The following is a 16,118-nucleotide window of genomic DNA, read 5'->3' on the forward strand; positions in this document are numbered from 1 at the left end:
GTGCCTCCTCATCTCTGGCTTGACAAGCACCAGAAAGGAATAAAGATAATAAGCAACAGAAATCCTAAAACAAAAGATTTGATAGAAAATGACAAAAGAGAAAGATGGGATTGGCCTGAGGAAAATCAGGGGGAGAGGCTGGTACTGGAATTTTAAAGTGCCACACAAAATAGTTTTCCTGTACTTTACTAGTTTATTCAGATTCTGGAGTTTAAATATTAATGATATTGGTTCTCTTTGCTTGTTTCTGGCTTTCTTTGCCATCCATGCTGCACTATTCCATCAGCCAGATGCTTAATTCTTTACCTCTTCTACTACAGAATGAGAAAATCAGCCTGTGAGCCAAGGTCTGCCCCCAATACTTTCTTGGATGGTTCTTTGGAAATTGAAAATACCTTCTGCACACCTTTCCTCCATCTTTGACTTCAGTCACTATTTATTTGTTCATTCGCCTAATATTTATCGAGCATCCGCTCTGTTCTAGGCACTGTGCTAGCTGAATGCGTAGTGTAAAATGGGGCTCAGGGGAGGTATGGTTCTTATCTTCAAAGAGCTTAAATCTAATGTTGAATGCAGTCAAAGAGCATGTTGAGTTCAATGAGAGAGGAGACATGGGGCGCTAAGGAAGGGAGACTAACCCAGATTAGGAAGATCAGAATGGCTCCCTGGAGAAAAGAACATTGTGTGCAAAGACTCTCAGTGACAAGTGTGGCACATTCAGGAACTATGTATGGAGTAGAGAGGACAGTGGGGGATGGGGATAGGGAGGTGCACAGGAACCTTTGGGATATGCTAAAAGGTATAGACTACATCCAGGGAACAAGGGGGTCCCAGTGAAGAGTTTAAGCAGCAGAGACTTGCTCAGATATGTGTTTTATGGAGACTCTGCTGACTGAATTGTGAACATGGATTAGAAGACAGACTAAAGGAAAGAAGAATCAATTAGAACAATTAAATCTCTAGGCCAAAGTTAATAGTAATTTGAGCTAGGGTAGTGACAACAGAGATCTAAAAATATTTGGGTAAAAATTGATAGGGTTTGGCAATTTATTCATGGTAGAACCAAGCAAGGGGAAGGACGGTTTCTAGGTTTCCAGTTTGAGCAACTGATGGGATGGTGGGGGCAAGAACCGAGATGAAGAATACCAGAGAAGAGTCAAGTGGAAGAATATGTTTGGGATTAAATACGTTGAGTTTCAGTTCAGACCTGTTGTATTTGTAAATCCTTTTGTATTTGTCTATTAGACATCCTACTGGAAATATCCAGGGGCATTTAGATATATTGGGTAAAAGATTTGACCTGGAGAAACAGATATGAGGGCCATAAACTCACCGACAGTAAAGTAATTTTAGTTATGAGTGTAGATGATCTCCCACGGGAGAGGGCATAAAAAGTGAAAGCAGAGGGGCCTGGGTTTTAACCTCTAGATCTCCCGACATTTAAGGAATAAACAGGGACGGAGGCATCCACGGGAAGACAGAAGTGGCCAGAAACACAGGAGTGAGAACGAGAAGAATATAGAACTGTAGATACCAAAGGAGAGGATATTTCAAGGAGGAAGGAACAGTCAAGAAGGGAAGTGTGAGATGTGATGACAAATGTCTACTAAATTTAGCAAATAGGAGGTTATTTGTGAATGTAGTAAAAGTAGTTACCAAGTAAGTAAAAATAATAGTTTGCAGAGTGTGTGAGAAGTGAGAAAGTAGAGAGAGACAAAGTAGATAACACTTTCAAGAAATTTTTCAAGGAAAGGACAAATTCCCCACATAGTTAAATCCTTTTGGCAAAAATCCTCCAGAGAGGAGATACTTAGTACAGGGAGAAGGTGGGACCAGATGGACTCTAGAACACAAGTGGAGGGAAGGAAGAGGCATGATGCTTTTCCCAATGCAACAGAAATAACACAGGAGGCCTTGAGCTCTACTCCCACAGTCATCATCTAGTAGCTCTGTCTTGCTTCATATTCATTTGGATGCTGCTGTGGGTTGTATTATGTCCCTTGAAAGGTATGTTGAAGTCCTAACCCCGGCACCTGTGAATGTGACCTCATTTGGAAATAGAGTCTTTGCAGATGTAACTGAGATGAGGTTATACTGGATTAGAGTGCGCACTGAATCCAATCATTGGTATTCTTACAAGGAAAGAGAGATTTGGAGACCTGGAGACACACACAGGGAGAAGATGCCCACGTGGAGACAGAGGCAGAGATTAGAGTTATGCTGTGACAATCAAGGAATACTAGGGATTGCCAGCAACCAGCAGAAGGGAGGAGAGGCAAGGAAGGATTGTTCCATAGAGCCTTTGGAGGGAGCATGGACCAGCCAGCATCTTGATTTTGGACTTCTAGCCTCAAACTATAAGGGAAGAAATTTCTGTTGTTTTAAGCTGCCCAGTTTGTGGTGCCTGTGGTCCCAGTAGCCCTGGGAAACGCATACAGATGCCAAGGCCATGCATTCTCTAGGCTGGTTCCCTAGATTCTGGCTATACCACCAAAAAGTTAGAGACAACTGTCTTAAAGGTACCCTCACCACAGGGGAGCAGCTACTACAAAGAATGAACAGAGAAATGTTCCTCAGATGTAAGGAGGACAATAGATTAGACAAACATTCATCTTTCTCATCATGCCCTGGGGTGCCTTTCCTGTTCTTTCTAATGGTGATCATGCTCACACCCCAATCATAGACAGTCTCAGATCTAAAAACATTACAATGACCTGTGGTCAACAGATCTGAGTCAGAAGGCCTTGCTGGGGATGCATCCACCTTTTTGTTGCCCCAGTCTACCACGGACTTTTAAAGCCAGATCAATACAAGACATCCAAGGATGTCTTGAATGCATCTCAACCTGCACCAAGTGCTAAATGATACAGAAAGACCAAAGAAATGACCCTCGTCTTTAAGTGGTGACAATTTAATGTTGACACGAGTGACATAGAGCCATGAAGTACCAAGAGAATATTACAAATCAGAATGTAATGAGGTGCTCAACTGAGCAAGCACCCTACAAGACTGTTGTGCAGTTCTGACTCTGGCTCCAGTGGGGAGGAGTTGGCTGGGAAAGCTTTGGGGAAAAGATGAGACCTGCGCTTAGATGGATGCTGCTTAGGAAGGAGGAAGAACAGTAGTTATGGTATCTTCTCTGCCTCGTGCCATCCTAAGCCTGGGATTTTTCAGGAAGGCTGGGGCTGGGTTGAGACAAAGAGCAAAGCTTCTAATAACTCCACAGGGCTCCCTAATCACCAGAAGGAGACACAGACAAATCCACAGATTCGATAAAAATGCTCCAGAGCCTAAACATTCAAGTTCACAGAACCTCGTGTCGTCTCAAACATATAGCCTTTAATCAATACACATTTGTTGAATGAAAATATGTCTGAGAATATTAAACAGTTACCACTTTGGGGTTTTAACATTGTATTGTGTTGTACATGCCCAATCTCTTGTATTTTCTTTTTACGTTTTTTCTTTTCATCTAAAGAAAAAAAATACGCACGTCGTTTAAGAATCAAGTGGTTCTACAATGTTTGCTTCAAAAATAGCAATCCTTTTCCATCACCACCAATTTCTTCCTTCCTAGAGGCAACCACATTTACCTTTTTTAGCTGACTGTTTTGGTATTTATGTCCAGGTCTATAAATATCATGCTTTGCTGCTATTTCTTGCATTTCCAATTTTAGGCATTATCTAGTAACTTCTCACTATAGAAGATGCAGAGAAGATACCAGTCCACATCTGTACCTTTTCCATTCCCCATCCTCCTGATGTAATTCTTAGATTGTTATTCAGTGTTCACATTATTTGGCTATGTAAATGCTATTTTGAGCCGAGCCATGTAGTAAATGATGAGCCATGTAGTAAATATTTTTTATTTCTTGAACATATTTTTTTCTTGTCGTTAAAAACGTACTTAAATTTCTATACCCTTATCTCTCTGGAGACTGGTTTATTTGAGTCAAACTTCTGTTTACTGCATCATCACTATGTATCCTTAGGAAACTTACTTAATCCCTCTGTGCCACAGTTGTCCCAGCTGTAAAACAGAATAATATTGATACCAGCCCATACAATAATGGTATCAATGTTCTCCAGCCAAAACACCACCAGGAGCATGCTGTGGTCACTGCAACGAGGGAGAAGACACACAACGAGGTGCTTCAAGAAAAGGGTGTTAGAAAAGGGCTCTCTCAGGTGATTTAGGGAGGGCTCAAGGAAATAGGTTCCCTCTGCATTTGGGGCTGTCAGATAGCGAGGATAATTCTATGATTGGATATCTCAGTATATTTTAACTATAAGAAGGGCCAACTAGAAGAGGCTAACACTGTAATTGGTAAAGAAACAACAGTCACTCATTTTAGCCTGGAGAGGGGGATGTTTGTATTTTTGTGTTAGGGACAATGACCTTGTTTCTGTTTGTATTTAGGCAAGATTATGAAGTGGTCACTTCATAATCATTTCATCTCACTTCATCCCAGTCACAGAGTGGCCTCGTTGGGGGTTGATGTTCTGGAAGATTGTCTGTGTTCAATGGGAGAACCCATGACCCTGCTGGCAATGCTGGGCTAGTCCCCAACAGCATGTACACCTTGATGTTAGTGTCAGGCCGGTTCAGCATGAAGGGCTGCTTTTCTATATCACAGTGGTAAGGATTAAATGAGTTACCATTTGTAAAAACCATTAGAACAATGGCTGCTATAAAATAAGCTCTTAAAAGTATTTGTTATACGATGCTAAAAGCACAGACAGCAAAACAAAAAAATAGGAAAGTTAGAGGACACCAAAATTAAAAAATTTGCACATCAGAGGACACTTAGAGTGGAAAAGCAACCCACTGAATGGGATAAAAAATTTTCAAATCATATTTTTAATAAGTGATTGATATCCAGAGTATATAAAGAACTCCTATAACTCAACAACAGCCACAAAAAACAAACAACCTGATTAAAAAGTGGGCAAAGGACTTGAAGAGATTTCTCCAAAGAAGATATGCAAATGGTCAAAGAGTTCACGAAAAGATGCTCAACACCACTAATCACCAGGGAAATGCAAATCAAAACCACAGTGAGAGACCACTTCATACTCATTAGGATGGCTATTATATAAAAAAAAAAACAAAACAGAAAATAACAAGTATTAGCAAGGATGTAGAGAAATTGGAACTCTTGTGCATTGCTGGTGGGAAGGTAAAATGGCCCAGCCACTATGGAATATAGTATGGCAAGTCCTCAAAAAATTAAACATAGAATGACTATATGACTCAGTGATTGCCGTTCTGGGTATATACCCCCAAAGAAGTCAAAGCAAGCACTTGAACAGATATTTGTACACTGATGTTCGTAGCAGCATTATCCACAATAGCCAAAAGGTAGAAACAACCCACTTGTCCATTGACAGATGAATGAATAAACAAAATGTGCTATATAGATACAAAAGAATATTATTCAGCCTTAAAAAGGAAGGAAATTCTGACATGTGCAATAACATGGATAAATCTTGAAGACATTATACTAAGAGAAATAAGCCAGCCACAAAAGAACGAATATTGTATGATTCCATTTACATGAGGTACCCAGTGTAGTCAAATTCATAGAGACACAACATAGAGTGGTGGTTGCTAGGGGCTGGGGATGGAGAAGAGAATGGGGAGATAGTATTTAATGGGAAAATAGAGTTTCAGCTGGGGGAAGATGAAAATATTCTGGAGATGGATGGTGGTGATGGTTGTACAACAATGAGAATAAGTTGTTCAGGATCATAGTGTTAGAAAGTGACTGAGCTATGATTTGAATCCAAGTAGTATAGATTTCAGAGTCCACTCTCTTAAGAACATAGTTATTCCTTATTGTAGTGATCATCTCACAATTTCTACAAATATTGACTCTTTCTTGTTGTACACCTGAAACTCATTTACTGTTACATGTCAATTATACCTCAAAAAAAAAAGAATAAAGTTATTCTTAATTATTAATTTTGGGAGGAGTCTAATAGATTTACCAGGGGCTAGGGCTATAACTTCTGTTGAAACTGCTCATTGGTAAAAGAAATCTATCTTTTCATTCAACAGAGAATTGAGACATCTCTAACAAAGGATTCGGGCCACGTTTTAAAATGGCTATTGAATATCATACAGGAAGCTAGTTACAACAAAGTGTAGTCTTTAAGGGAATTCGGGAGAAGCTGAAGTTCCGGGTAAAAACTGTTAGGGCATGAAACTGTTAAGATATCTCACAGAGCTCCCAGGACATCTTTTTGTATGTACCAAGAAGCCAGGGACAGAGATGGAGAGGTAGAATGTACACAATGCTTATCGACCTTGGGAATTTTGTCAATAGCAAGATTATTTGCTGAGGAGGAGCAGTTCTGTGCCGTATGTCAGTTCATGCTGCGCATCTCCAAAGGAATTACCTGTCCATCTTGCCTGTGTGCTCATTTGCACCGTGGTGCAGGAGAGTGGTCCCAACCCTAGCTGGGCTGAAAATTGCTGGACGTACAAACCGTGTGTGTGTGTGTGTGTTGCAAGAAGATGAAAAGAAGAAAGGGTCCCATTTCTGTTTGCTACACTGATGGGCCAATTAGCAGGGCCAAGAGAGGCAATTCTCAGGATGGGACACTATGTTTAGGAGGACAGAGTGAGGCTCTCCAGGAGCCCGGGTCGGTGTTGGAGGCGCTATGCTTTTTCCGCTTGCTGCCAAGACTGCCTTCAACATTTCAACCAAGTGTCAGAGGACCCCAAATCACACTTCTCAACCGCTGCAGGAAACTGCAAGGAGCTGCTCTGCATGACGGTGCAGGTCTCAGTTTTGGCAACGGCCCAGAGGATGGAATGTAATCTATACGCTCTAGGAAGAGGGGTTGATGGGCCTGTAAACATGGGGACAGCCTGGCCCAGCTGGGTGCAAGGAACTTATAAACACAGAATGCTAGAGCAACAAGGGCAGCTTAGAGACATTTTTGGCCAATCCTCAACCTTCACAGGTAGGGAAACTGAGGCACAGGCTCATTGAGTGACTTGCCAAAGATCATGCTGTGAATCAGAGAGAGTACAATGAACCTCCCTTCCTTGTGAGAGCTTTCCCATTACTCTCACACTTCGCAAACATGCCAGACCATGAGAATCACCTGAATGGAGCTGCAAAAGCACAGTTCCTTAGTCCTTCCTGAACTTACTGAACCAGAGTCTTCAAGGGAAGAGCCTGGGGATATGCAGGTTTTCCAAGCAGTGCAGGTGGAGAGTTTTTTGTGATGCTATATTATTTTCAACCTTTAAAAAATTGTAACCCATGTCCCTTAATACAATGTTTTCATTGTCTTCTGTATATCTCAGTAAGCCACACAAATATTTTAGAAGTTAACACTTAACAGAAAGATGAGGAGAAAAGTCTCTGAATTAGGAAGGTTGGGTTTGAAATCCAGGTCCTTCATTTTCCGGCTTTGTGACTTTGGACAAATTGCTTAACTTCTTTGTACCACAGTTTTCTCATCAATAAAATGGGTATGATGGTAATCCTTACTGCATTGGATGCGGTTGGGGTTGAATAAAAGCAAATGAAATAAGGTGTATAAAGTGCTTAGCATAACATTTTATGTCGGTCGGGGGGAGGAAAAGGCTATTAGGCTGAGAGTTAAACCCTGTGTCACTCTGCATTTGGGGCAAGAGTGGGGGCTCTCTCTGTGCCCCTACAGCCTTGACACAGCATCCTGGACTGGGCTGGCACTGCCTGGTAGGCTGGGAAGCCCCCCCGGAGGAAAGGCAGCTGGGGCCAAACCACTGCCTCGGGACCAGGAAGGGGTTACAGGCAGCTCTGAACATCTGACCCAGGCATCCAAGTTGACCTAGGGAAGAACTTGGAACCAAGTGGCTTATGCACAAAACAAATCCAACTTGGCAAAGGGAATGATACTAGGACTCTATTTCCTGACCCTAGAATCAAGGGTGAAAAATGAACTATCTCCCAGACGGATGCAGCCTCTCCCGCTGGGTTTCCTACCAGGTTCTTTGTGGTGGCCCTGCCTCTACTTGTCATGATGTATATAAACAGGGTTTTTCAAAACCTTCTCATTTAAAAAATGAACTACACAGTCCTAAAGTATCTAAAAACAGACAAAACAAGACAAAAAGTAAGTATATTGAGTATGTTTTATAAAACTAAGTATATTCCCTCAGGCTGGGACATTCAGATCTGCCCTCTTTCCCCACAATTATCCATTTTTTCCATCATACATGATGGAAAGCAGTAAAGTAATAAAATGAAGGCAGTTACTAAAGACATTAGTTAATTCATTTATTTAATAAATACTTATTGAGCATCTACTAGAAATCTGACACCAGAAATCCTGCAGTGGAGGTCTCTGCATGATGGAGTGAAGCTTCAAGGAGAAAGAAAAGCCTAGAAAGAGCAGAATATGAAGTTAAAATGCACTCCACTAGGAGACGTGGGATAAACAACCTCACGATGTACAATGACTTTAAAAAAATGAGTTAGTATTACCAGCAGAGGACAGTCACCAATGTGCATAATAATTGCTGTGAGCTATTCAGGAAATCCAAAACTGAATTAAATTACGGTCGGTATAATCTGCTTAAGAAGTCAAGAAAATTTAAAATATACTAGAGGAAAGAAATTTCCCTAAACCTAAAATATATAAGGGGAAAATATTTCATTAACTTAAAAAAGTTCTGTGGCCCCCTTCTTCCTCATTGCGTATCCAGCCCCATGGATGGTGGGTGGGGCCGGACGAGTAGGTCTGGCCTGGAGTCGTGCTTCAGTTTGCACAAGAGGATATCAATTCTGTCCTCTCTATGGCTGTCAGGACAAATTTGTAACATAGACCATCTGCTTTTCAGGTCCTGGGTGGTGACTATAACCTCAAACTCCATAATTCCCATAAAATTTAGTTATGAGCAATGATATTTAAGGTCGATTGTCTATGGGACATGCATTCTACACGGTCCTTTAGTAGAACTAAGGTTTAAGTATGGATCAAGTCAAGTTTTGTCCTTGGGCTATGCAATTTTTGGACATTTATAGAATTGTTTTTTAACTGAAAGTGTTTTCTGTGGCTTATGTGGAGGAAGGTTACAAGAAATTTTGACAGGAAATTCTTTAGCGTGTGTATTATAGCACGTTACTGAGAATTCAGTTGTCTGGAATACACGCATTATGCCCTTTAAGAGAAATTTCTTTCTAGCCTTACTATGAGGATTCAGAATTTTCCTGAGGCAGTTGATTTGTTTTTATCTCATGGATGTTGTGCATTTTGTCCTTTCTCTGTTTCCCTTTTTGCTTGGGTTTCTAGGAAGCTTACAATCAAGGTTTCTGTCTATCTTAAATAATGGAAAAGGACTTTACATATATGTGCATGTATGTATGATTCTTCCCCCAGACTTTTTTCTTTACACTTATTGTATGATCTAATTATAGTTTTACAGTTTTAAAAAAAATTGTCATAAGCTGTCACAAATTATGGAGGAGATGTAAGAAAGGGAAAGAATGAGAGGATGGACGGTTGAATACATGAATGGGTGGATGACTGAATGAATGAAAGAATGGATGAAGCTCTTTTGCTTTATGATGCCAGATAAATAAGACAATCATTAAATTAGCTAAGCAACTGAATTCTTGGACCACTCCAGGCAACCCAAAGCTGGCTGATCTTCATGTACTATTTTCATTTAGAATTAACCAAGCCATTGCTTTTTTAAAAAGGGCTCCGGGCCCCTTGAACGCACTCAGTTACAAACTGAGACTCTGCAGCTGGGATAGCTCCTTTGCCACACACGACCAACTGAAGGGGTCCTGCACAGGCATCCTGGTTATGTTTCTTCTGCATAGTTTGATGTTACTAATGAATGCACCAAGCCCCTTTCTTTAGACTTTAAAGAAAACTAAAACTCAACCTTTTATGAGAGGGGAGGTAAGCCAATGCTTTTAGATTATTATCTGGTTGCTCATATATTTTCTGCCTTATATGCTGATAGCCAACTGCAAAGCTTATCCCAATTTGGAAGGTAACCTTAGTCCTTTATCCACAAGCGCCTCCATTACTCTGCTTCCGGGATCCAGATTTCTTTTGCAGACGAGTTATTTCATAGGATTTGAAATCATGCTGCTGTATACAAGAAACATCTCCAGAGCAAACTCACCCTGGCAGAAGGTCAGAACACAGGATGAGCCACTGGCTGGAGCTCAGCTATCTGGAAGAAAACGCTTGAGGGGGAGGGAAACGCCACTCTTCTAAGCATCTCACTAGCTACACCTGGTATCTTCTCGATTGGCATAGATGGAGGGTTAGAGCAATTTGGCTCCAAAGGTGAGGAGGTTTTAGTACCGTCCACTAAAGAATGCACTCCAGTCATAGAAAATAATGACAGTCAAGCCAGAAAGGTGAAGTTTTGCCGTTGCTTTGAGGAGGATTTTGTTGTCAAAAGCATTTTAGTTGTATAGTTTATGTCCGGTTTGTCTCTTTAGAACAGAGGCTCTTTGGGCAGGAAATGTGTGCAGTGACTCTCCCAATGAAGGGCTTCACAACGTCAAGTAATAACAGCGACAATAAGAGGACAGCAGGAAATAATTTTTTACTGTCATGTATGGGCTGAATGTGTCGGAAGGGGTTTTCCTTCACCGAAGAAAGAGACAAAGACCAAACTGGTACCAGATCTTTAGAACACAAGGTCATTGCCAGGAGACCAACCTTAAAAATTCGGTGTAATTAACCAGCTAAACATAACACAACCAATCACAGTGTCGCTTTGTTTGTGCCACCACGCCTAGCCAGAAAACCAGCCCCCTTCATCAAACTCAATTCAGAACACCCAGGCGCAGCTCTGCATTTTGCATCTTCTGTGTCAAACTCTATTTTCAATCCTTTATGTCAAATTTAAATGCATGGCAACTGCATTCAGATCTTGATAGAATCCACAATTTGCCCTGGACCCCAAATCTATTCCACAAGACACACACACACACACACACACACAGACGTGAGCATGCACATATTTGGACTTGATCTGCACTCACTTTAAGCCAGAGTCAAGAATTTTGAATGACTGCCTGTTGGCAGGAGCTTTAACAAGTTCTCAGATAAATATCCGCTGAAAACAAGGGTATTACACAATTGGGTCTTCACCCCTTAGGTGAAGAAATCATATTAGCACAGCTCTTGTTTGGGATGAAAACGGACCCTCAAATTTTCTGTGGTATTCTCCCCAGTTGCTGAGGCTTAAATTGCTATCAATCTTAAGTGAGCTGAACAAATTGGTGTCAGTGATGAAAAATGGCTAAGTTTGACTCTGAACACACAGATCAGTTGTGTCCACCAAAATGAGGTCTTGATTAGGCAGAAAACTAACAAAAATACTCTATCCACAACTTACAATCTAATACAACGACCAAAAGAAAAGAAATCACTCACAGCGTTATCACTAAGAAAACATTCTAGACAGCCCCGAGACGTGAATTGACCTCTCTTATGGAAATCATCTTTGCTTGGGTATCTATATAGTCACAAAAGGATACAGTTTTTAAAAGCTCATTTTCTCCCTAATAATTGACTATTTTTTAAAAGCTATCAGCAGGTGCACCTCATTTCAAAAGCCTCTTGTCCTTCGTAACACAATGTTCATCACGATTATACAGTATGAAATCAAAAGCAGCAAAACATGAGGGAGCACAGTTCAATTAAATGCAACATAATCTCTGCAGCAAAAAATTGGTTCTGTAGCTAAAATCAGGTTCCAATGAAAGAAAAAGGGAATATATTTCCACATATTTTTAATTATATAGAATTTCCTCAAACATGATTTTTCATAATATATTCCATTAAGTTAACATCATATTTGAAGAAAGAGCATTTTCTGATTTCATTTGAAGCCTGATTTTGAGCAATTACAGTGTCATTGTTCCGCGGTAGAAAGGTTGAATTCATTTACTGTGTGGTTATGCTAGTTATGATTGATGTCTCTTCTCCAAATGATAAACCAATCACCCCAATGATGTAATGTCATTTTAAGAGTGCCATAATCACATTTCTCTCCAACTAGAAGCTCTGATGAGTTCTAATAAAGATTTATGGTAGATTAAAGGCCTACATAATATCAACAATGGATTGCTCATTTGATGAGAGATTTGATTAGGTAATTTTTTTGTAAAAGAATATGAGTTTACTAAATATATCAGGCCTGGCTTTGAAGAAGGGCATGGGCCATCATAGTAGCAGTCCATCACTCCATCTCCAGAATGAATTGTCTTAAACGTATTTATGGGGTCCTCTCTAATTGTAGAGGTTGAGGCCAGTGGTGGCATACACTCATGGATGGAGCCAAAACACAATCTTATCAAGGAAAGCTCTTGGCATGGAAAGTTCTGTACTGCTTTTGATGGAATATGTTAATGAACACCATGAGTGGCAAATTCAGAACAGAACTCTGGGTCAGGAGCAATTAATTTCTGCAAATGTCTCTCCTTGGTCCATGGGTACTTAACCCTAGATATTGCTAACTCCTACATTTCTATGTTATGTAAACAAGTCACTAACAAGAGAAATCAAAATAAGGCATGATTGTTGCTCGGCCCAGGGCAATTCCACCTAAAATTCAGAGGTTGCATGGGGAGGCAGTAGCCACAAAATCCTCAAAAGTGGGACAGAACCCTGTAACCAGTCCCTTTGCTCTGTGAATGTGAAAACCACAATGAGAACTAGGGATTTAGAATCAGTATTTATCATGGTACCATGCGATCAGCTTGTTAAATTCAAGTGAAGTGGCACAGTAGAGGATTATAGGAGAGGTCACCCCCAAACACTTCAGACTTGGCAAGACATTCCATATTCATGTCAAGGGAACACATTTTAATCACAAAATCATTTAAACCAGGAAGGAGGAAAAAGTCAAAAGCCAACCATCAAAAAACAAGAGGTCTGCGATGCACACAAATTGAGCACGTGAGGGTGTCCAGGGTCACTCGGCTATGCCCAGAATTGTAGTAATACAAAATTCAATATTCCATTGTCTCTCTGCACTTCACCTTTGAGACCTACATGCTCTCATGTGCAGCAGCGGGCAAATTCCTGCCGCTGAAGGAGGCCCAAACCCTCTTAAAATGAGCAAGATCTCTTCAGTAACTGGGACCTTCAACAGATGTATCCTGGAATGGCAATGCCACAAAACAACAAATGTATTTCACCTTGATGATCCCCACACCGCCTTCTCCCCAGCCCTTGTTTCAGAGTTGTCATTTTGCTGGAGACTCGAGACTGTCATGCACACATCACACATTTAGACACCACAGTTTCCTTACCACTGCTGGAGGCTTGCTGGGGCCCTGAGCATGCTCTGAGCAGGTATGAATTGGGGGAGAATTCCTCATCGGGGTTGGTGTCCATGATTTGATGGGAGGTGTTGCTGTCTAGCAATGGCATCTGGCAGCTAACTGGTGGAGGATTATGGGAGCTAGGCAGCTGAGCAGATGGGAGGAGGCTAGACGAGGATGTAGGTGGAATGGGACGACCTGGGAAAGAGGACAGAGGGGTCAAAGGTCAGCAATGAATGTCATGAGAGCATCCAGAGAAAGTTACATTGAAACCACCTCACAATACAAATATCCAAAAGAAGAAATGCTCCAGATGTATTTTTTCAAGTGGTTTGATGTTTTTCTAAATGTCCAAATTCATACCACAGCTAGCTGCATATTTCAGAAACGCGGCAGAAGAAATATTCATGTACACAGCTGAAATGGAATCAGTCTGGAAAACATCCACTTCTTTCTGTCTCCTCCGGTATTGTCCTAATCTAGGTCTGCACATCTCTCACTGAACTGTCCTTGCTGGTCTCCCTGCTTCCACTCTTGCCACATACCCATCTACTCCCCATTGTCCCCATCCCTTCTCCACAGTAGCCAGAATGATATTTTAAAGATAGAAATCAGGTCGCATCTTTTGCCTGCTTGGCACTCTCCAATGGCTTCCCATTGCATGTAGAAAGAAACCCAAGCTCTTTATGATAACCTACCTGTATTTCCTATTTTGGCACTAGCTGCCTCACCTCTAATAGTGGCCATTACCACTCTCCACTTGGCCCCTCACTTTCCAGCCATCAAGGCCATCTTTATTTCTGCTGCTTGAATAAGCCTCGCCATCCCATCTTCAGAGTCTACACATCCTGTCCCCTCTACGTGGAACATTCTCCCCCACTTGCACCTCACTGATATTTACAATTCTGCTTCTTCTCTTCATTCAAGCCTTCTCTGTCTGCCTTCTTGAAAGTTTCCCACCTATCTGCTTCATCCTATTAGCCTGCTTACGTTTCTTCATAGTCCTTATTACTATGTGAAAATGAACATCTATTTTAGTCACCCCTGCATCCTCAGTGTCTTCCTAATGAATAACACCTGGTGAATGAGTGAACAAATAAATAAGGTAGACTAAAACCAAATTAATTAGTTTGGGGTAGAAGTAGAAGAGAGATGGAAAGATTGACACATTGACATCCCAAAGAATTGCCAATGCCCCCACTCTCTCCACCGTGTAATATTTTTGGACACCAGGAGGCAATTCCTACAAAGAGAATCACAGCCACTCCAGGCCATGAGGAGGAGCAGCCAGCCTGGCAGGAAGTGGGCAGTGACGTGGAGCTGCCCTTGGATCAAGAAGTTCTCCTCCCACACGGAAGGCTGCTGTGACCTTTCAGGTGGCAGGCAGCTCCTGGCAGCAGATTGCTGAGTGAGGATAGTTGCCATGTATACTTTCACCTGATTCACCCTTACATCTTGGGGTCCTCACAATTGCTTGCCTGCTGGTTTATTCATCTGGGAAGCTCATAAAAATGAGCCAAGGCTAGCAGTCCACAGGATATGCCCTAAAGCTGGGGGTGTGGAAGGAAGGGTAAGATGCTGAGAAAACAAACTGAAGAGTCAGGTTAGAGTTTCAACTCAGGCAAGAAGTGCCCAAGCCAGAGGAACATGTTGCCCTGCTTTTAGATGTACTACATATGTGAAGACGTCTTCAGACACCTCAAATGGATGCCAATTTTCGTTGTCACTTTCATAATTGTATTTCCTGATCTATTGTTCAGTGCGTTAAATGTTATCGCTAGATGAGCTTGGTTCAATAAAATGTAGAAGTGCCTCCTATGTGCTCTGAGGCAGTGAGGACACAAAAACAAGCAAGACATCATTCCTGCCCTCAGAGAGCTCACAGTCTAGTGGGGGAGGCAGACAGGTAAGTACATCATTTCAGCCCCATGATAAGAGCAGGATGGTGGCATGTAAGGACATGTTGCTGTGGGAGCAGAGAAAAGAGATGCTTGGTCCAGCTTGGCCAGGTGGGGGTAGAGAGTCACACTGAGATTCCTGGGAAAGGTGATGACTGAGCAGTCTTTGAAAGAGGAGAAAAGGGACTTCCAGTGAGAGAAAAAATGATGAACAATGGCACAGAGACCTCAAAGCACTAGCCTGTTATCACTTTTGAGGGTGGGAGTCAGAAAGAGACAGGAAATAAGATACTCAAAGCTTAACGTTAGGGGCTCCTGTCCAGTAACACAACTGAAGAAGATTAATCGTGGAAATAGATCAACGTTGATAAATGGAGTTTGATTTGAAAAATTCAATTCATTCATAACTGTTTGGGAGCCATATAAAGTGTGATATTCTAGCCAGATGCTCCAGCAGAGGTAGGTGGACCACCTTAGAGCTTCATGAGAATCAGTGCTAACATTTAATCAATACCTTCTCCCATAGGTCTCCCTCCAATAACTATCAGTATTATTACTATTTTAACTGCTAATGTTTTTTGCACAATGACTATCTACCGCTCACTGTGCCAGCCACTGCACATGTATTATCTCATTTAATTCTCAAAACAGTCCTAAAAGGTTAGAATTATTATAATTCCCATTTTATAGAGGAGGAAATTGAGGCATAGAGAGGTGAGATTGCATAGTTAGAAGTGATAGGGGCCAGGAGGCAAACTCAGGTTTGTCTATTCCAAAATCCACTCTCTAACCACTCTGCAAGGTGTTTGCCCAAACAGCATGGTGACAAAAAAGGAAGAAGGGCACATACAGGGAGAGGGGTGATTTATAGGAAATCACATTTCCAGTTTCCCATTTCCCAACCCCAAGGCACTCT

General features: G+C 41.5%; 1 protein-coding gene across 22 annotated transcripts in view; it reads right to left on the bottom strand.

The window, feature by feature from the left end:
* TENM2 (teneurin transmembrane protein 2) overlaps window positions 1–16,118 on the bottom strand; it is a 1,162,025-nt gene that overhangs the window by 340,199 nt on the left and 805,708 nt on the right. For 18 of the 22 annotated variants that reach the window (XM_070569063.1, XM_070569066.1, XM_070569065.1 and 15 more), the window contains one exon: window positions 13,293–13,502. The exons of the other annotated variants lie outside the window; for them this stretch is intronic. In XM_070569063.1, coding sequence (XP_070425164.1) covers window positions 13,293–13,502 — 210 coding nt within the window. The remainder of the gene's footprint in view (window positions 1–13,292; window positions 13,503–16,118) is intronic. 22 annotated transcript variants of the gene reach the window in all.

Source organism: Equus przewalskii, chromosome 13 (assembly GCF_037783145.1).
Source record: "Equus przewalskii isolate Varuska chromosome 13, EquPr2, whole genome shotgun sequence".
Lineage (NCBI taxonomy): Eukaryota > Metazoa > Chordata > Mammalia > Perissodactyla > Equidae > Equus > Equus przewalskii.